This window comes from Pangasianodon hypophthalmus, chromosome 17 (assembly GCF_027358585.1).
Source record: "Pangasianodon hypophthalmus isolate fPanHyp1 chromosome 17, fPanHyp1.pri, whole genome shotgun sequence".
Classification (NCBI taxonomy): domain Eukaryota; kingdom Metazoa; phylum Chordata; class Actinopteri; order Siluriformes; family Pangasiidae; genus Pangasianodon; species Pangasianodon hypophthalmus.
Genome location: NC_069726.1, coordinates 412,382 through 434,745, shown reverse-complemented (window position 1 = coordinate 434,745; position 22,364 = coordinate 412,382). Strand labels below are relative to the sequence as shown.

At 42.4% G+C, this 22,364-nt stretch overlaps 3 protein-coding genes across 5 annotated transcripts in view; 2 read left to right on the top strand and 1 right to left on the bottom strand.

Annotated features, from left to right (window-relative positions):
* The first annotated feature begins 6 nt into the window (after positions 1 to 6).
* LOC128321021 (ryanodine receptor 1-like) lies at positions 7 to 6,364 on the top strand. Its single transcript, XM_053241528.1, has 16 exons — positions 7 to 401; positions 581 to 651; positions 894 to 1,062; positions 1,158 to 1,244; positions 1,349 to 1,609; positions 1,743 to 1,873; positions 2,305 to 2,347; positions 2,667 to 2,803; positions 2,926 to 2,986; positions 3,103 to 3,249; positions 3,631 to 3,765; positions 3,904 to 4,060; positions 4,433 to 4,497; positions 4,631 to 4,731; positions 5,745 to 5,796; positions 5,921 to 6,364. The coding sequence occupies exons 1-16, from the start codon at positions 147 to 149 to the stop codon at positions 6,014 to 6,016; spliced, it is 1,968 nt and encodes a 655-aa protein (XP_053097503.1). The 5' UTR covers positions 7 to 146; the 3' UTR covers positions 6,017 to 6,364.
* Positions 6,365 to 6,700: 336 nt separating this feature from the next.
* On the bottom strand, positions 6,701 to 17,592 carry il2rga (interleukin 2 receptor, gamma a). The gene is made up of 8 exons (XM_026933041.3): positions 17,416 to 17,592; positions 13,489 to 13,579; positions 11,911 to 12,092; positions 11,184 to 11,323; positions 10,870 to 11,041; positions 8,784 to 8,883; positions 7,804 to 7,885; positions 6,701 to 7,562 (listed from the first exon to the last, which is right to left on the bottom strand). The coding sequence occupies exons 1-8, from the start codon at positions 17,477 to 17,479 to the stop codon at positions 7,320 to 7,322; spliced, it is 1,074 nt and encodes a 357-aa protein (XP_026788842.2). The 5' UTR covers positions 17,480 to 17,592; the 3' UTR covers positions 6,701 to 7,319.
* Positions 17,593 to 21,224: 3,632 nt separating this feature from the next.
* Positions 21,225 to 22,364, top strand: part of slc9a6b (solute carrier family 9 member 6b) — a 9,300-nt gene continuing 8,160 nt past the window's right edge. Inside the window, exons 1-2 of one of the 3 annotated variants that reach the window (XM_053241054.1) lie at positions 21,225 to 21,334; positions 21,525 to 21,708. In XM_053241054.1, the coding sequence (XP_053097029.1) occupies positions 21,329 to 21,334; positions 21,525 to 21,708 (190 nt within the window). In that variant the 5' untranslated portion in view covers positions 21,225 to 21,328. The other 2 variants (XM_053241053.1, XM_034312325.2) reach the window with 2 other exon arrangements.

Below are 22,364 nucleotides of genomic sequence, written 5' to 3'. Positions count from 1 at the left end.
CCTTCCTCTGGACCATCTTACTGGGCGTGTTCCACTTCATTTTCAGCGTGTGTAAAGGATTCTTCCTGATTATTTGGCACACTCTTTTCGGAGGCAGTTTGGTGGAAGGAGCCAAAAACATCACCGTGACGGAGCTCCTGGCCAGCATGCCCGACCCCACTCAGGACGAAGTGCACGGAGACCTTCCTGGAGAAGCAGGAAGCGGTGAAGAACAAGAAGCGGGAGGAGTAACGGATTCTACTGAGGCGGCACAAGGAGAAGAAGAAGGTGAAGACAGCACAGAGCAAGATGTGGGGAAGATCCCAGGTATCGACACACCGGGGGGTCTGGGAGATATGGGAGATACAACACCTATTGAACCTCCGACTCCAGAGGGTTCTCCTTTAACCAAGAGGAAGATGGTACGGCTTCACGTTATATTACTGACTAGATTACATCACTTCTGCATTATTACCAAGTCACACAGCTGCTCTCGCTGTTCAGACTCACAGTGTTTGTTCTTTTTTTAATAGCTCAGTTCTCAGACTGAAATGCGACGTGTTCTTTAGCTGTGTTATTTTACATGTGGTGTGTGTTGCAGCAGCCAGAAGAAGGAGGAACCGAGCAGGCAGCAGCTCCTGAGCAGCCTCCTCCAGAGCTGGAGAAAGCCGAGTGAGGATTTATTTTAATATTATTTATATCTTGCATTGAGAATGGAACAAAATGTCTGTAACTTCTATAACTATTCAGAAGCACAGCTGGTATTTAAATCTTTGTAAATGTACATAAGCAGTATGGTATAATTCATGATTAGTAAGGTTAATAATGTTATGACATTGCACTGAGCACCTGAACTGAACTGCGTTTGAACTTTGCTTTATGTGTGGACTCTTCTGCTTTTCATCACATCACAGCACTGAAAACGGAGAGAAGACGGAAAAGGAAGCCGAGAAGAAGACGGAGGAGCCGCAGGACAACGTAAAGGTCCAGAAGCCCAGCAAGGCCAAGAAAGATAAAAAAACAACCAGATACGGAGGATTTGAGCTGTGGAACGAGCTGGACGTCCAGCGAAATAAATTCATGGTTCAGTTTTCGCACTTCAGCACTTCTCCTGAACATCAAGCTAATTAAATTTTGCTTTTGAGTTTAAAAAAATGTTATTTTTATTTTATCTACAGAATTATCTGTCTCGCAACTTCTACAACCTCCGCTACCTGGCTCTGTTTATCGCCTTCGCGTTGAACTTCATCCTGCTCTTCTACAGGGTCTGCCATTTTTTCACTTCATTTAAGTAGCTGAATGTAGAATGCAATAATAATAATAATAATAATAATAATAATAATGAGGAAGAGTTAAATGTGTGTCTCAGGTGTCGGACACGCCTCCAGGTGATGAGGAGCTTGAAGGTTCGGGTGTGTTTGAGGGTTCTGGGCTTTTCGAAGGTTCAAGTGAACAGATGGACGGCTCTGGAGCGGAGGATATCAGGGGTGATGATGATGATGATGAGGAAGGCCCTGTGTATTACTTTCTGGAGGAGAGCACAGGATACATGCAGCCCACGCTGGCCTTCCTCGCCATCGTACACACCGTCATCTCCTTCATCTGCATCATCGGATACAACTGTCTCAAGGTTCAGTACACAGGACATGTTCGAAATCTCAGAGAATCTATTATTATGTACACAGATACATAGTTGTGGTGTGTGTGCGTGTGTGTGTGTGCGTGTGTGTGTGTGCGCGTGTGTGTGTGTGTGTGTGTTGTAGATCCCACTGGTGATCTTTAAGCGAGAGAAGGAGCTGGCGAGGAAGCTGGAGTTCGATGGACTTTACATTACTGACCAGCCTGAAGATGATGATATTAAAGGACAGTGGGACAGACTTGTGCTCAACACACCGTCAGTTAACACACTCTTTTACACACACTCGTTTACACACACTCTTTTACACACACTCGTTTACACACACTCATTTACACACACTCGTTTACACACACACACACACTTTTATATTTGTGGTAATAGTTTTTCATCCTATCAGTGTTTAATCCCCTACTGCACTGCTGTAGCGAATCCTGAGGGGTGCCAATACTTTTATTGTAGCGAATCCTGAGGGGTGCCAATACTTTTATTGTAGCGAATCCTGAGGGGTGCCAATACAATTATACACGTGTAAGAAGGTGGAGCTGATACACTGGAATACTCAATCTAAGATTTAGAAATGAAGTGCATGGATTTTGTAAAGTGATTGCAGGATTTAACGCTGATCTGTCTTGCTGGCACGAAGCAAAAATAATTTGAAAATGTGTTTGTGTTTTTCTGAATTTCAGCTTGTATCCTAATAACTACTGGGACAAGTTTGTCAAACGCAAGGTGAGTGTGAAACACTGAGGTGTGCACACACACACACACACACACAAATAATTAATTATGGATAGGATCAGAATCATACACATGGTTTAAGTTTTAATGTTAAACAAATCATGCTGCCTTCCCAAGCAGTCACTAGTAACTATACGCTATAGTGCTTATTAATGATAATATTAAAACAAAACCCTTATTTCCAAACACATAACCTGCAATGACAAATAACAACATGCGCGCAAATCTATCGCCGTGTGTCGGCTTATACTACAGTATACATTGGCTTGTGGGAAGTTCACGTCGTTTTAATTGTGTCTTCCTTTTTCAGGTGCTGGATAAATACGGCGATATTTACGGACGAGAGCGAATCGCAGAGCTGCTGGGGATGGACCTTGCCTCGCTGGACGTCAGCAAACAACAAACCGATAAAAAACCACAAGAACCGGATAACTCCATTTTAGCCTGGTAATTAAAGATCTGAAAGTGATGATGTCAGAGCGGTGCCTGTGTGTGACAGAGGGGGAATCGGCTACGGCTGAACCGGTGGGGAAAAATAAACAATATAAATATATACGTTGATGTTTCAGGATCGCTGCAATTGATATCAAGTATCAGATCTGGAAGTTCGGAGTCGTATTCACAGACAACGTAAGACACAGCGTCACACTGCAGATTATAGTGTTACAGTGATTTCAGAGTCGAGGTGTAAAGGCTCTGTGTGTGTGTGTGTGTGTGTGTGTGTGTGTGTGTGTGTGTTTCTGCAGACGTTCCTCTACCTGGTGTGGTACACGGTGATGTCACTGCTCGGACACTACAACAACTTCTTCTTCGCGTGTCACCTGCTGGACATCGCCATGGGCGTGAAGACGCTGCGCACCATCCTGTCCTCCGTCACGCACAACGGCAAACAGGTAACAGCAATTATAATCTTATTATTATTATTATTATTATTATTATTATTCAAGTCTTTGATCTGTATTATTATGCAAGAAGAAAACTAAACTTTCAAAGATACTCAAACTCCGTGTTTTGTTTGGGATTAAACTTCATCAAACGTGTGTTTGCTCGGGATAAATTGCTCGCCTGTCAGCTCAGACACAAATCCAGCTCACTGTTTTAATCAGCGTTAGCTCCTGCCGTGAGTAATACGGCTAACTAATGAACGACTGAGTGTGTAACCATGGAAACAGACATTTACAAACACAAAACTTCAGAACAGAGGAGAAAATGTACTGCACAGCTGTTTGTGGTACAGATTAAAGCTGATGTGTGTGTGTGTGTGTGTGTTTCAGCTGATGATGACAGTGGGTTTGTTAGCGGTGGTTGTGTATCTCTACACCGTGGTTGCGTTTAACTTCTTCCGCAAATTCTACAACAAGAGTGAGGACGAGGACGAGCCTGACATGAAGTGCGATGACATGATGACGGTCAGTCTGCTCATCTCCTCAACTTCTCATCTTACTGCGTTATCACCTTCTCCTGGTTCCTCACATCATCTCACATCATCTCATCTCATCTCTCTCTCTCTCTCTCTCTCTCTCGCTCTCTCTCTCGCTCTCTCTCAGTGTTATCTGTTCCACATGTATGTTGGAGTGAGAGCAGGTGGAGGTATCGGTGATGAGATTGAGGATCCTGCGGGGGATGAGTACGAACTTTACCGCGTTGTTTTCGACATCACCTTCTTCTTCTTCGTCATCGTCATTCTGCTGGCCATCATTCAGGGTAAAACTCGTTATTTCTTGGTGAGATACAGAGTGAAATGTGGACTGTTATAGGAAACAAACTACCTCTGTCTTTCTCTCTCTCTCTTTCTCTCTCTTTCTCTCTCTCTCTCTCTCTTTCTCTCTCTGTCTCTCTCTCTCTTTCTCTCTCTCTCTCTCTCTCTCTCTCTCTGTCTCAAAGATTCTAAGGTGAATTAATTGCATTTGTGCTCCATCTAAAAGCAGGAATAATGAAGCGTAATATAATGATGTATGCTGGTTGTTTATTTTTCACCTCGAGTCCGGTAACGGCTGAGGGACCGTCGCTTCCTCACTCCGGCTTTACGCAGGTTTCATCTGATGTTTAATTGGACTGAACTTTTCTCCGGTGCAGGTTTGATCATCGACGCCTTCGGTGAGCTGAGAGACCAGCAGGAGCAGGTCAAAGAAGACATGGAGGTACACGAGCATGATGCTCACCTGACGTACATGACACAGTGTGTGTGTGTGTGTGTGTGTGTGTGTGTGCGTGTGTGCGTGTGTGAGTCTGTGTGTTCAGTGTCAGTGTGTGATTAATGAATTTCTCCTCCAGACCAAATGTTTTATCTGTGGGATTGGGAGCGATTACTTTGACACGACTCCACACGGCTTTGAGACACACACCTTAGAGGAACACAACCTGGCCAACTACCTGTGAGTGATTACACCTGCTTCACCTGTCTCAGACTAAACACACCGTCTGTCAGTCTGTAACGATATTTCAGCATTCAGCCAACAAGATTAGATTTTATTTTATTTTTTTCAGAGCACAAAGCAGACCAGGGTTTACACAAACGTCACGCAGTTATCATACTCACGGGCTCGGTTTAAACATTCAGGAATATTTTAATCATTAAGGAATTAGATGAATGCTGTAGTTGGAGTATGGTTCAAGTCAAACTTTATCTACAGAGCACATTTAACACAAACAAAGTGCTTTACAAAAAGAAATATAGCATCCAGAGACAGCGGCAACAAAGACAACAATAACTATACGTTTAAATTAATCAAGCTAAAGAATAAAAATAAGTCTTAAGACTAACTTTAAAAACACTCGGTGTTGGAGAAGCCATGATGTTAAACAGTAGACTGTTCCAGAGCAGAAAAGATCTCCCTTAGATTTACAGCGTGAACGAGGAACGAGATAATTGGTTGATAAACGTAAACTGGAAAACGTTAAATATATCCAGCTGGCTGGCGTTAACACTGAGAACACGTTCCTAGACCAATTCTAGATGAATATCACTCTATAAAATAAAGTATTGCATAAAATAAGGGATTAATTAGGCCACAAAGGGTCATTTAGTGAGAAATGGCGGGGGAATATGTGAGAGGGCGAGAAGAAAAGTGAGACTCTAAATCTAAAATCCATCAGAAGAGCTGCGAGGAACTGCTGTGGTGTTGTTCCTCAGCGAATCCTGCCTCTTCGGCTTTCATTATTTCCACTTCTCAGTAGTTTTTGTTCATGAGCAGTCCGATAACTAAAAGGTTGAAACAGAGAGGAATATTCATCAGAAGAGATTCGTCTGCGTAGCAGTGGTAGGAGATTTAGCACGTCTCAGATGCCTCTCGCTGTTGGCTGCGGTTCCTGCAGGAATTTAACCATCTGTCTGATGTGAAGAATATGTTTGTGGATAGTAAGAATCAGATGATGCTCTGTGTCTCAGGTTCTTCCTGATGTACCTGATAAACAAGGAGGAGACGGAGCACACCGGGCAGGTAACACACCCCTCAGTGTCTCACACACACACACACACACACACACCTTCATCCTGAATAGAGAATGATATGAAGCGCTCAGAGGAAGATGTTCACAGTTTGTCTCTGTCTCTGTGTGTGTCAGGAGTCGTACGTGTGGAAGATGTATCAGGAGCGCTGCTGGGATTTCTTCCCTGCTGGTGATTGTTTTAGAAAACAGTATGAGGATCAGCTGGGATAGGAAGTAACGCGCACACACACACACACACACACACACACACACACTCACACTCACACACACTCACCCAGTGGCAGAGAACAGTTTTGATTATTCTAGATGTAATTGGTTATAATTAATAAATAGTTTTGAAGTGTTTGCTTTCCCAGGGCATTAGTATTATATTTGTATATACTATAATATATATACTCTACTTTATACTGTTATATATTATTAGTAGTATATTATTATAACATTATAAAGACACTAATTGTCTAATGACTAAACTGTAATGAGTGTGTATGAGGGGGATCGCTGTACTTCCTCTTCTTTAAACAGTTATTGTATTTAATAAATTGTGTTCTGCAGATATTTATTTGCTCTTCTGTATTTCTGTCTAGTCATGTGATGAAAACTGAGTATGAGATACACACATTATTATTATTATTATTATTATTATTATTATTATTATTATTATCACAGACATATCTCTGTAGTTTACTAGATTAATTAATAACACCTGATGATGATAATAATAATAATAATAATAATAATAATAATAATAATAATGTGCTTTGTGTGTATCGGCTTGTTTGGCTGTACGACTCAAATCCACCGAAACGTTTATTTGTTTTTGTTTTGTTTTTTTTATTAGGATTGTGTAAATCACACATCATATACTGTATGTTTTAAAGTATACAAACTACATATAAAAACAGATTTTATTTCATAATAATTTTAGCAAAAAAAGAGTAACTGTTGCTTTTTTCACCTTCATGCCTCAGATAACATTGTATATTCAGCATTATAGTAAAGGTATACGCGTTTGAAGCATATAGTCATATAACACACACACACTCGCGCACACACACGCGCACACACGCGCACACACGCACACACACACACACGCACACACACACAGTGAATACGCTCTCTTTGCATTTGTCTTAGCAGCGGCTGCTCACAAACAGCAGCATTATTCAGAATGTTACAAGGCAGAATGAAAATAAAATAAAATGTGAATATACGGTTTCATGTTAATATATTCACATATATAATTACTCTATACTATATATATATATATATATATATATATATATATATATATATATATATATATATATATATATATGTATGTCTATATGTCTATATGTGTATACGTGTATATGCTAAAACCTTTTCATTGTAGATTGTGAGTTTGACAGTCCAGTTTTTAACAGGATAATTAATAGTATATTTCATTTCATTGACTTTTTTAATCCAGATTTTGACTTCTGTAAGCCACATTTTAAACTCCAGTTGTGTTTTTCTCCTGGCCGTTGTGGCGTTACAGCCCGTTGAGAGGCGTGGTTTCAGTGCTGGGGGTCTCGGAGGGAGAGGGCAGCGTGGAGGTGGACGAGTAGCTCTGCATGGACTGATAGTCAGACGAGACGGCCGTGTGCACCGAGAGACAGTCGTCACTGTCCGACTCGCTGTTAGACTCCGTCCTGAACTCTCGCACTGTGCAGGGCCGCTCGCTAAAGTTGGGCTTAAATCCGTCCTGCAGCTCTTTGGAGATGTGCAGCCACTTCTGCAGGAAATTAGATATAAATTTCAAGTTCCTTTCTGTTTAAATATCTTAATCTATAAATACTCTGAGATAATAAACCACACACTTACACACAGTTTTTACTCATCATAAAACACTGATAGTAATCTGTATGAGCAGCGAGCAGCAGTCCGTCTCTCTCTCTCTCGCTCACACACACACACACACACACACACACACACTCTTACAGAGGTCTGCATGTTGCAAACAGGAAGTGGCTTACCTCTACATTTCCGTTGTAGCTCTCAATAAGATCTCCGAGATTTTTGGGACTTGGTACAACAGGAACCAGGATCACTCTGAGTCTGAAAAAACACCCACAACGATGTTGTTCTTTTATACTCTGTTAGATTTTTCTATATGAGAAGAACATCTCATCTCTCTAGGCTGCTTATGTTCCTGTGCCTTAGCCACGCCCCCTGATGAACGGCCCTAATTACTGAAGAGTCTCCTGCTGTTCTCCTGCTGAAGCTCAGGAACACTTCAGACTGTCGCACGTTTGTTTCTTGTGTTTCTCAGAAGTACAGGTCAGAAGCAGTTCTGTTATTGGCCCTGTGTTTCTAAACACAGCTACACTCCTTTCTTTTCCCAATTTTCATGATTCTCTGTTTTCCAGCTCCTCGTCCCGGTTCCCCAATTTTATATACTTTTGGGTAAGATGCAAATTTATCATTTTTATCTAATATAACTTTTTTTTTTAATGAAATACTATTATTTTATCAATACTATTTGTTATAGTATTGCAATTTCATCTTCAGGTTATACTTTTTTTTAAACTTAAGCATATTTATAAAAATAAAAATAATTAAAGTGTTATACGCCAAAAATGATAGAATGCTGTTTTAGTCGAAATGGATTAAATAATTAAATATGCTTATGATATAAATAGTAAAATGAGTAAATAGATCAATACATATATAAATGAGTCGAGATATTGTGAAATAATTCAATAAATAAATAAATAATACTGAATTCATTATATTATATCAGAATTATTATGAAATGAAATAAAAACGAACTGAAATGTTTTGACAACGCTTAATGTGAAAATGCGTATATTTTATAATAATGAATTAGGTATTATTTATTTATTGAATTATTTCACATTATATTGACCCATTTATAGATTTATTGCTGCATTTCATCATTTAACTCATTCAACATTGTAAGAAACTAGAAATCTAGAGAATAAAGTGAGTGAACCTCTCGCTGTGGATGAGCAGACAGGCGAGCACGATGAGGACGACAGCAGCTCCAACCGTGCAGAGTACCATCAGCCCCGCAGACGTCTGCCGTCCCGTCTCTACTCACACACACACACACACACACACACACACACACACACACACACATCAGTGAAGATGCATTCAGCTCTGTTCAACTACATGGGGACAGGTGATGAGCAGGTGGAGGTGATGAGCAGGTGGAGGTGATGAGCAGGTGGAGGTGTGAGCAGGTGGAGGTGATGAGCAGGTGGAGGTGTGAGCAGGTGGAGGTGTGAGCAGGTGGAGGTGATGAGCAGGTGGAGGTGTGAGCAGGTGGAGGGGTGAGCAGGTGGAGGTGTGAGCAGGTGGAGGTGTGAGCAGGTGGAGGGGTGAGCAGGTGGAGGTGTGAGCAGGTGGAGGTGTGAGCAGGTGGAGGTGTGAGCAGGTGGAGGTGATGAGCAGGTGGAGGTGATGAGCAGGTGGAGGGGTGAGCAGGTGGAGGGGTGAGCAGGTGGAGGTGATGAGCAGGTGGAGGTGTGAGCAGGTGGAGGGGTGAGCAGGTGGAGGTGATGAGCAGGTGGAGGTGTGAGCAGGTGGAGGTGATGAGCAGGTGGAGGGGTGAGCAGGTGGAGGTGATGAGCAGGTGGAGGTGTGAGCAGGTGGAGGTGTGAGCAGGTGGAGGTGATGAGCAGGTGGAGGTGTGAGCAGGTGGAGGTGTGAGCAGGTGGAGGTGATGAGCAGGTGGAGGTGTGAGCAGGTGGAGGTGATGAGCAGGTGGAGGGGTGAGCAGGTGGAGGTGATGAGCAGGTGGAGGTGTGAGCAGGTGGAGGGGTGAGCAGGTGGAGGTGTGAGCAGGTGGAGGTGTGAGCAGGTGGAGGTGATGAGCAGGTGGAGGTGTGAGCAGGTGGAGGTGATGAGCAGGTGGAGGTGATGAGCAGGTGGAGGTGTGAGCAGGTGGAGGTGATGAGCAGGTGGAGGTGATGAGCAGGTGGAGGTGTGAGCAGGTGGAGGGGTGAGCAGGTGGAGGTGATGAGCAGGTGGAGGTGTGAGCAGGTGGAGGTGATGAGCAGGTGGAGGTGTGAGCAGGTGGAGGTGATGAGCAGGTGGAGGTGTGAGCAGGTGGAGGGGTGAGCAGGTGGAGGTGATGAGCAGGTGGAGGTGTGAGCAGGTGGAGGGGTGAGCAGGTGGAGGTGATGAGCAGGTGGAGGTGTGAGCAGGTGGAGGTGATGAGCAGGTGGAGGTGTGAGCAGGTGGAGGTGATGAGCAGGTGGAGGTGTGAGCAGGTGGAGGGGTGAGCAGGTGGAGGTGTGAGCAGGTGGAGGTGATGAGCAGGTGGAGGGGTGAGCAGGTGGAGGTGTGAGCAGGTCTTACAAGTTTACTCTCATAACAAACAATAAGATGATCTACAAACATGTGCATCTATTAACGAACTTATGAAAAGAAAATATGTTTATTTCACCCTTTTGGAGCACAGGTACATGTCTACTGGTGTTTTATTATTTTTTAAATTGAGGTTTATGGCTGTGTTAGTGTTAGTGTGTTGTTTATGTGTTACATATATACAGTATTATATTATAAAGTCATACGCTCGCTAATTTTTTTTATCTTAGTTGTTTATTTTTATAACATCTGCATTATTGAGTCAGTAAAAAATATATAAAATATATATTTTAGATTTCCAAATGTTACTTTTCCAACAAAAACATGGAATGTTGCAGGAAGAACAATGTTTGTATGACAGTAAAGAAAGCAATATTACACAGATAAATGAAGCTGGTCAGGGATTAGCTGTAAAAACCGACGCGAGTGCGACAGTCAGAGTCTCCAGAAGAAGAAGCTCTGGAAAGCTGAAGCTCCTTATAAAACTGCACAAAGTGCACCTGAGACGACCGATGCATTAAAAAACAACACAATAGTGACCTTCTTTAGTATGTTACTGTTTACTGCTCATTATGGAGGATTTTTTTAATGTAGAAATGTTTAATTTCATTAACTTTAAAGGCATCTCTGCTTTACAGCATTCCTTTACTAAGACCTTTGCACAGCGCTGTACACTGTGTTGTGTTCTACTGTGATGTTGTTACCTGTATCGTTAATCTTCTTGGTGGTGCCCCAGAACACCGGCTCGCTCCATTCGCTCCACAGTTCAGACAGTCCACAGGTCGAGGCAATGCGCACTCTCACCTGGAACTCGTAGAGACTCTGAGCGTTAGGAAACGGCACGTTAAAGGCGTTCTCCATGCTCGTGCCGTAAGTCTGAGCAACAACAACAACAAACACCAAACTGATGATACAGAACACTGTGACATTCAGCATGTTATTATTATTATTATTATTATTATTATTATTATTATTATAGCAGACTGGAGTGATGATATGGTCAGACAGATGTGCCTACACTCCACTTGTTGCCGTTGATCCTGTAGCGAAGTTCACGCTCCTGACACTGTGATTTAGCGTTACTGGTAATGTTCCAGTAAATCCACAGCTCCGGATCCCTCAACAACAACGACACGTTATTGGGCGCATTCAACTTCACTGAGAGAGAGAGAGAGAGACAGACAGATAGAGAGAGAGAGGGAGAGAGACAGACAGATAGAGAGAGAGAGGGAGAGAGACAGACAGAGAGACAGACAGAGAGAGAGAGAGAGAGAGACAGACAGAGAGAGAGGGAGAGAGGCAGACAGACAGATAGAGAGAGGGAGGGAGAGAGAGAGAGACAGATAGAGAGAGGGCGAGAGAGACAAACAGATAGAGAGAGGGCGAGAGAGACAGACAGATAGAGAGAGGGAGAGAGACAGACAGATAGAGAGAGGGAGAGAGGCAGACAGATAGAGAGAGGGAGAGAGACAGACAGATAGAGAGAGGGAGAGAGACAGACAGATAGAGAGAGGGAGAGAGGCAGACAGACAGATAGAGAGAGGGAGGGAGAGAGACAGACAGAGAAGAAAAGATGATTAATGAAATGTTTGACTGCATTTCCTTTACAGAGATTATGATTCTGTTATTCCTCCACCATCTTTTAGCACCATGAGGTCAGTGTGTGAAATGAGTGTGGTTTGTGGGGAAATAAAGGGTGTGTGTGTATGTGTGTGTGTGTGTGTGTGTGTATGTGTGTGTGTTACCCCTGCTTAACAGGTTCTTATATTCTTGTTTTGCCAGGGTGATGTTGTCTCTGTATAACCAGGCATGAAACTCGTCGAATCTCTGCAGCTTCTTCTCACTGTACGGAACCACACAGCCGACACGAACCTCCCTGACGTACTGATAGGAGGAACACTCTGCAGGAGCATCCGGGTTGTTATAACTGACAGGAGGAAACACACACACACACACACACACACACACAAATTATATATACAGGTATGTTCAACACAAAAACATCATTGTAAGAATTCTACACTACAAAAAACCTTAAAATCTCTATATTTTATATTGTTTTATTTCACAGTGCACAGGTGAATTCACAGAGGTGCGTACAGCGTACAGCGCCACATAAACATTAAAAATAATCATTGATCTGGTGAACTTTTCTGTAAATGTAACACTTATGGAAGGAGTCTCCAGTGTCAGTGCTTTGTAACAGTCAGAGGGAAAGCTGTAACTTTAAACACAGACGAGTTTATGCTTTGCAGTTTTGCCCTTTTTTGATTTATTAACTTGAGGAGAGATAAAAAAGAGGCTCGTAAGGGAACGAATGTTTATAGCTGCTATAAAGTAAGTGACAACAGGAACTAACTCATTTCACAAACATTACATGTAACTATAAACAGATAAAAAGTATTGCATGTTCTTTAGTAAATAAATTGTAACTGCGGGTAAACTGCTGTGGTATAAGAGGAATAAAACACTTGGGGTCGTGCTGTTAGAGGAAAGTAAATCCAGCACAGATTATTTTCATTTTTAATTATTTCCAGGCAAACTGATGATATTTCAGGCTGATATTTCCAAAAGTGCTGATTTTTAAATTTAATAAATTTAAAATTTAATTTAAAGAAAATATATCATTTCCTGTTTTATTCATGGTTACACTACTTGACATGTTTGGACTATTAATGGCCTAATTCTGTTTAAAATTGGTAAAACAGTTCTATAAAAAAGAACATAAAAACTTCAACATAAAGAAGATGTGAATGTGTGTAAACAGGAGAAGAAGTAGAAGAAACTGCAGTGAACTTGAAAGAAAAGACAGAATCGTGAAAAGGACGGTGTGTCACATGTTTCCAAAGACACAGGACACAAAAATCCTGCATCAGCTCATCACACATCGTGTGTGAAACAAACGTCCTGCTTCTCTGGAAGCTCTGTTCACTACTCTGCAAGTTTCACACCAACACTTCATCCTCAGATATTTAACTCTTAAACTCGTGTGTGTGTGTGTGTGTGTGTGTGTGTGTGTGTGTGCATGTGTGCGTGTGTGGTGTGTGGTGTGTTGACTAATCGTTTACAGACAGCGTTTATAGAAAACAAGCTGAGGCTCTAAAGCAGGAAACCCAAGAAGAGGAAACACACACAGAAACACACACAGACACACACTGAAGTGTGTGTCACTCTCACACCAAGTGTGTACACTACAGGAGGAGTGTGTAGGTCTGTAGATCAGGAACACACTCCATCTCAGCACTCACAGTGTACACACAACACACACAGACATGCACAACACACATACACACACACAAACAATAAACACACACAATAAACACCTGCTTTTAAAGGTGTAGTTCTCCGCCACGGTTCCGTCTCCATCCCATGTGCAGCTCACATACTCCAGATTCACCACCATGCACTCGATCTCTGCAGACACACACACACACACACACACACACACACACACACAAAGAAATGAGGTGTGGGGTTCATGGATTAATAAAACTGACTTTAATACGGTTGAACATTTCTGTCTCAAAAACTCAGAGAGCTCAGAGATTCTGTTGTGGAATTTAAAAGTGGAAATAAATGGCATGATGACATCATGTTTGTCATTTCAGCTGAAATTCTTACGCACACACTATACAGGAAGTACAAGAGGCTGAAAAAAACACCTGCGGTTTGCACACACACACACACACACACACACACACACACACGTTAATACACACACACTTTTACATATATACACACATACACTCACACACACACTTCAGTACTCATACACACACTTCAGTACTCATACACACACATGCTTCAGTACACACACTTCAGTACAGATACACATACTTCAGTACTCATACACACACTTCAGTACACACACTTCAGTACAGATACACACACTTCAGTACTCATACACACACTTCAGTACCCACACTTCAGTACTCATACACACACTTCAGTACACATACACACGCTTCAGTACAGATACACATACTTTAGTACACACACACACACGCTTCAGTACACACACTTCAGTACAGATACACACACTTCAGTACTCATACACACACTTCAGTACACATACACACACTTCAGTACAGATACACACACTTTAGCACACACACACACACACACACGCTTCAGTACACACACTTCAGTACACACACGCTTCAGTACACACACACTTCAGTAGACATACCCACACTTAAGTACACATACACACGCTTCAGTACACACACTCCAGTACGCATACACACGCTTCAGTACACACACACACACACTCCAGTACGCATACACACGCTTCAGTATACGCACTTCAGTACACATACACACACACTTTAGTACACATACACACACTTCAGTACACATACACACTCCAGTACACATACACACGCTTCAGTACACACACTTTAGTACACATACACACACTTAAGTACACATACACACTCCAGTACGCATACACACGCTTCAGTATACGCACTTACGTACACATACACACACTTAAGTACACATACACACTTAAGTACACATACACACACTTAAGTACACATACTCACACTTAAGTACACATACACACACTCCAGTACGCATACACACGCTTCAGTATACGCACTTCAGTACACATACACACACTTAAGTACACATACACACACTTACGTACACATACACACGCTTCAGTACACATACACACGCTTCAGTACACACACACACACTTCACATGCTTCAGTACACACACACACTTCAGTACACATACACACGCTTCAGTACACACACTTCAGTACACATACACACGCTTCAGGACACACACACACGCTTCAGTACACACACTTCAGTACACATACACACGCTTCAGTACACACACGCTTCAGTACACACACACACACTTCAGTACACATACACACGCTTCAGTACACACGCTTCAGTACACATACACACGCTTCAGTACACACACACACACACGCTTCAGTAAACATACACACGCTTCAGTACACACACTTCAGTACACATACACACGCTTCAGTACACACACACGCTTCAGTACACACACTTCAGTACACATACACACGCTTCAGTACACACACGCTTCAGTACACACACACACACTTCAGTACACATACACACGCTTCAGTACACACACTTCAGTACACATACACACGCTTCAGTACACACGCTTCAGTACACACGCTTCAGTACACACACACACACACGCTTCAGTACACACGCTTCAGTACACACACACACACACACACGCTTCAGTACACATACACACGCTTCAGTACACACGCTTCAGTACACACACACACACACGCTTCAGTACACATACACACGCTTCAGTACACACACTTCAGTACACATACACACGCTTCAGTACACACACACGCTTCAGTACACACACTTCAGTACACACACACACGCTTCAGTACACACACACGCTTCAGTACACACACTTCAGTACACATACACATGCTTGAGTACACACACAGACTTCAGTACACACACACGCTTCAGTACATACGCACATTTCAGTACACTTACTGCATACTTCAAGCGTGTGTACATACTTCAGTACACACACACATATTAGTACACATACACACACATTAGTACACACATACTTCAGTACACACACACATTAGTACACATACACACACATTAGTACACACATGCTTCAGTACACATACACACACTTTAGTACACATACACATTAGTACACATACACACACATTAGTACACACACGCTTCAGTACACATACACACACTACAGTACACACACACATTAGTACACATACACACACTACAGTACACACACACATTAGTACACATACGCTTCAGAACACACACACATACTTCAGTACACACACACACACACTTCAGTACACATACACACACATTAGTACACATACACACACTTCAGTACGCACACACACTTTAGTACACATACACACACATTAGTACACACACGCTTCAGAACGCATACACATACTTCAGTACACACACACACACACTTTAGTACACATACACACACATTAGTACACACACGCTTCAGTACGCATACACATACTTCAGTACACACACACACACTTTAGTACACATACACACATTAGTACACATACACACACATTAGTACACATACACACACATTAGTACACACACGCTTCAGAATGCATACACATACTTCAGTACACACACATTAGTACACACACACTTCAGTACACATACACACACTTCAGTACACATACACACACTTCAGTACACACACACACACACACACTTCAGTACACATACACACACTTCAGGACACACACACACACACACACTTTAGTACACACACACTTCAGTACACATACACACACTTCAGGACACACACACACACACACTTCAGTACACATACACACACTTCAGGACACACACACACACACACACTTCAGTACACATACACACACTTCAGTACACACACACACACACACACACACACACTTCAGTACACACACACACACTTCAGTACACATACACACACTTCAGGACACACACACACACACTTCAGTACACATACACACACTTCAGTACACACACACACACACACACACACTTCAGTACACATACACACACTTCAGTACACACACACACACACACACACATACACACACTTCAGTACACACACACACACTTCAGGACACACACACACACACTTCAGTACACATACACACACTTCAGTACACATACACACACTTCAGGACACATACACACACTTCAGGACACACACACACACACTTCAGTACACATACACACACTTCAGTACACACACACACACACACATACACACACTTCAGTACACACACACACATACACACTTATTACATTGTAATTATGCGCTAAACAACTTTGTTGATTTATTCAGCATGTTCATTTATATTTTATAGTTAGAGAATGTTTTGAAAAATCCAGATTGAATATCAGATATATAAACACATACGGTAGTTTTTATAAAAAAGATTTTAAAAAGATTAAAGATGTAAGAAATAAAAAGAGAAGCAGCTGCAGATGCGTGTGACGTGTACACAGTCATTTCTGATCATTTCATTGACATCAGTGTAGAATTATAATAGTGTGTGCAGTACAGCTGGTTATTTTTGTAGTTATTGGAAACGTACAACATAATTATGACAGATACAAAACATAATCCTACCAAAATATATTTACAAACTACAAATGATTTAAAAACCTGAAGCGATGTAAAAACAGAATGTGCTGAAACTCACGGTGAGGAGAAGAAGCCGATCCCGAGCAAATCCACACAAACGTGAGAAAAGAAGATAAAAACATCTTTCTGTAGACATTCAACTTTCCTCCGACTCGTTGCTCTTCAACTTCATGTGTGTGACTTCCTGTTAACTTCCTCTGCACTGCACACACACACACTCACACACACACACACACACACACTCTCACACACACACACACACACACACACACATACACACACAGGTTTCTAAATGAGAACAACCGCACACTTCACAGAAATGAGTTTACAAAAAAAAGACCTGAAATAATACGTTCAAAAATAACGTGAATAAAATGTTTAATGAAGATTTGAGGATTTTATTTTATTCTTTCATTTTTAAAAACAATCAAATGATGAAAGTCCAATTATATGAAAGACATTAATAAGTTATTTGTCACAAGACCAACATTTTTGGCTAAAGGCATTTTTGGGCTTCGTCTCAATCCTGTTTTTATTCATCTCCCCTTGGTACAGTCCCCTCTGTGTGTGTGTGTGTGTGTGATTTTCTTTAATTTTACTTTATATCCATAAAAAGGGATATTCTAATCAAATTGCATGAGTGTGTTTGTAAGAATTTCCAGTTATCACTCCCCACAAAGGGTTATATAAGGGTTATATAAGGGTTATATTCTAACCATAAGGGTGTTAAAGTAAACCTTTACAAACCTCCTTCTAATAATCTGCATCATATACACAACAAAACCGGTTTCTGTGTCTTAAGCTTATATTTACAACACAAGAACCTTGGACAAGAATAAAAATAAATATATATTAACTATAAACATAACGTAAACTTACACTGAATGACTTTGCATAGCAATGATTTATTGTAAAGTTGACAGAATGGCAACAGTCACCATGGCAATCACAAACAAATGCTGAAAAACTGTGAACCAGTTTTTACTCTACCATAAGCCAGGGATCAGTCAACATGAAAACTAAACCTAACAGAAGAACATCTTTAGCTGGACAGCGAGAGAGACAGCGAGAGAGACAAGAGTCCAGAGTGACACCGCAAGAGAGACAGCGAGAGAGACACAGAGAGAGACAGCGAGAGAGACAGTGAGTGATACAGTGAGAGAGACAGCAAGAGAGACAGTGAGAAATACAGTTACAGAGAGACAGCAAGGGAGACAGCGAGTGACACAGTGAGAGAGACAGCGAGAGAGACAGTGAGAGAGGCAGTGAGAGAGACAGCGAGAGAGGCAGCGAGAGAGACAGCGAGAGAGGCAGCGAGAGAGACAGTGAGTGATACAGTGAGAGAGACAGCAAGAGAGACAGTGAGAGAGACACCGAGAGAGACAGTGAGAGAGACAAGAGTCCAGAGTGACACCGCAAGAGAGACAGCGAGAGAGACAGCGAGAGAGACACCGAGAGAGACACAGAGAGAGACAGTGAGTGATACAGTGAGAGAGACAGCAAGAGAGACAGTGAGAGAGACACCGAGAGAGACAGTGAGAGAGACAAGAGTCCAGAGTGACACCGCAAGAGAGACAGTGAGAGAGACAGCGAGAGAGACAGCGAGAGAGACAGTGAGAGAGGCAGTGAGAGAGACAGCGAGGGAGACAGCGAGAGAGACAGTGAGAGAGGCAGTGAGAGAGGCAGTGAGAGAGACAGCGAGAGAGGCAGTGAGAGAGACAGCGAGAGAGGCAGCGAGAGAGACAGTGAGAGAGACAGCGAGAGAGACAGCGAGAGAGGCAGTGAGAGAGACAGCGAGAGAGACAGCGAGAGAGACAATGAGAGAGACAGCGAGAGAGGCAGTGAGAGAGACAGCGAGAGAGGCAGTGAGAGAGACAGTGAGAGAGGCAGTGAGAGAGGCAGTGAGAGAGACAAGAGTCCAGTGAGAGAGACAGGAGTAAAAGAATAAAAGTATCTTAGGCCTTTGTGCATTTTGTGCAATTAAATTTGAACTGTGCTTCCTTAACAGAGCACTGCTAAGACGCTCCCTAAGAGTTTCATAAGATACCTGTAATTGATCTTTCTTCCATTTGCACTCGGTGCGTCTACACTGCTGTCTAAGGGCACGAGTGGACCCGTCTAGCCACGGCTGAGTTTCATGCATCACTTTGGGTCTTTTTAACCTAAAGGTGCAACTGAGTCCAAGGTAGTAATGCAAGTACTGATAAAAAGATCAACCAGTCCGTCGTGGTTGACACAAATGGATAAAACTTCCACAGCATTTGGCATTTGGGAAGAAATGTAGACATCATTGAAAAAGCTGGCAGTGGAGGAATTAAGACGTCTAGAATAACACAGTGGGTGACAGGATCTGAACAATGGACACGACAGCACAGATTCAAAAACAACTGGACAATGATCAGAAATAGCAACATCACATAGTTCAAGGTTTCCACAGAAAAACCAGATGATAGCAGCAGATAGACAGTATGACCCTTCTGATGTGTAGGTCCAGAGACAGACTGAACTAAAAGAGGCTAAAAGAGTCAATGAGACATAAAAACTCTTTTACCAGGGGTTTTGACTGGCAACAAACATGTATGTTAAAATCGCCCCTAATCAGAAGTCTATCAGTGCGCGACACCACAGAGGACAAAAAGTCTGAAACGTCCTGGATCAAGTCCTTCTTAAATGTAGGTGTTCTGTAAACCAAAGCTTGAATTCATCAGTAGGCAAAAGTCTACAATCAAACCTTGAGAAGTGTTGCTATTCCACCTCCACGCCCTGCACTTCTGGGAGTGTTAAAGAAGAGGCGGTCTGAAGGAGGGAGTTCCTTCAGGGCTGTGGAGTGACCCGGGCTGAGCCAGGATCCAGAGCAGGAGTGCTGAAAAGGTCATTCAACAGAAACGATGTACTGCACAAGGACCTAGCGTTTCTCAGAGCACATTTAACAGCGCTCCACACTACACACTGGGTCTGACACGGTATTATTTACTGGCAGATACTCCAGTGATCTGAGCCTGTTCACGGTCCAGCACTTCATCCAGCGTGAAAGCGGCGAAAAAGGAGACCAGATGCTTAATCTGTGTATCAGTCGATATATCGGGGAGAAGGGCAGCACAATGAACAGGAGCCATGAAGAACCAGTGCGATAAAAACACACATGAACAACACGGCTTTCAACACACAACCATCCTGAGAAACACTTTAACCTGAGCACCACAGGACCACCAGGAAAACCACCAGGAAAACCAGGAAAAACACCAGGAAAAACACCAGGAAAACCAGGAAAACCACCAGGAAAACCACCAGGAAGGAAAGAGAGCGAGCTGAAGGATGAAGGATGAAGGATGGACCTGAGCTTTAAACCCAGCGGAGAGTAATAAAGCAGGAGGAAAGTGGGGACTTCCCCCGGGGCTGGACGCGACAGAGCGGCGAGCAGGATGTGGAGAGCTCGCAGTGGGTCAGTGCAGGACAAACAAATAAACCTGTCCATGTGACTGTGAGCTGCTCAGTCCTCATGTACACACTGCAAAGCCGCACTGAACACCGTGTAGCTCCAAACACACAGACAAACAACTAACAACAAAACCCCAGAGAGCAGCAGACACACACACACACACACACACACACACACACACACACACCCCAGCCTTCCCTCAGACCGGAAGTGAAATAAATAAATAAATAAATAAATAAATAAATCTGACTTAATACTGAGTTTTATTCAGTATATAATAGAGTCATATTACATACATATACAAATGATATTACAGTATGTATATTACAACACTCTATATAATAGAGTTAATATTTATTAGCATTTTATAAACACACTTTATTTTAAATGTTTTATCTTTCATGTAAAGTTTTACTGTTTGTTAGTTTACGCGTCATGTTAGTTTAAAACCCGGAAGTGCACCTGACAGGACAGAGCTGTGTGATTGGCTGGGTGGGAGCGGTACTGCGCATGCTCAGTGCTGTAGCTAGTGATGCAGGTGAGTTTGTTCAAACTTGAGTGCAGAGCGGTGGAGTGTGTGAGAGGCTGTCCATACACACACACACACACACACACACACACAGAGGGAGAGAGAGAGAGGGATATGCGTTATGTTAGGAGTTATGTGGAGGAGCGGGATGACTGTGTGTGCGGTTGTGGTGTGTGTGTGCTGGTGGATGTGTGTGCAGGTGTGTGAGGGTGGAGGCTTGGTGGATGCGGTGAGCGAGCGGCGCGCGGAGGTCAGTCACCGGAGAGACAGCGCCAACCTGCTGACCGCCGCCGTGCTGCTGAGTCTCACCATCCTCACCGTGTGGAGCTTCAAACACAGGAGACTCATCTTCCTGCACGAGACCGGACTCGCCATGATCTACGGTCAGAGCTTCATCATTATCATCATCATCACCTTCATTATCATAATCATTATCACCACTATCATTATCATCATCACTTTCATCACCACCACCATCATCATCATCACCTTCATTATCACCACTATCATCATCATTATCATCACCTTCATCATCACCATCATCATCACCACTATCATTATCACCACTATCATCATCATCATCACCTTTATTATCACCACTATCATCATCATCACCACTATCATTATCACCACCACCACCACCACCATCATCATCATCATTATCATCATCATCATCATCACCTTTATTATCACCACTATCATCATCATTATCATCACCTTCATCATCACCATCATCATCACCACTATCATTATCACCACTATCATCATCATCATCACCTTTATTATCACCACTATCATCATCATCACCACTATCATTATCACCACCACCACCACCACCATCATCATCATCATTATCATCATTATCACCTTCATTATCACCACCACCATCATCATCATCATCATTATCATCATTATCACCTTCATTATCATCACTATCATCATCACTTTCATCACCACCACCATCATCATTATTATTATTATTATTATTATTATTATTATTATTATTATTATTACACCTCAGTGTGTGATGACTGAGCCA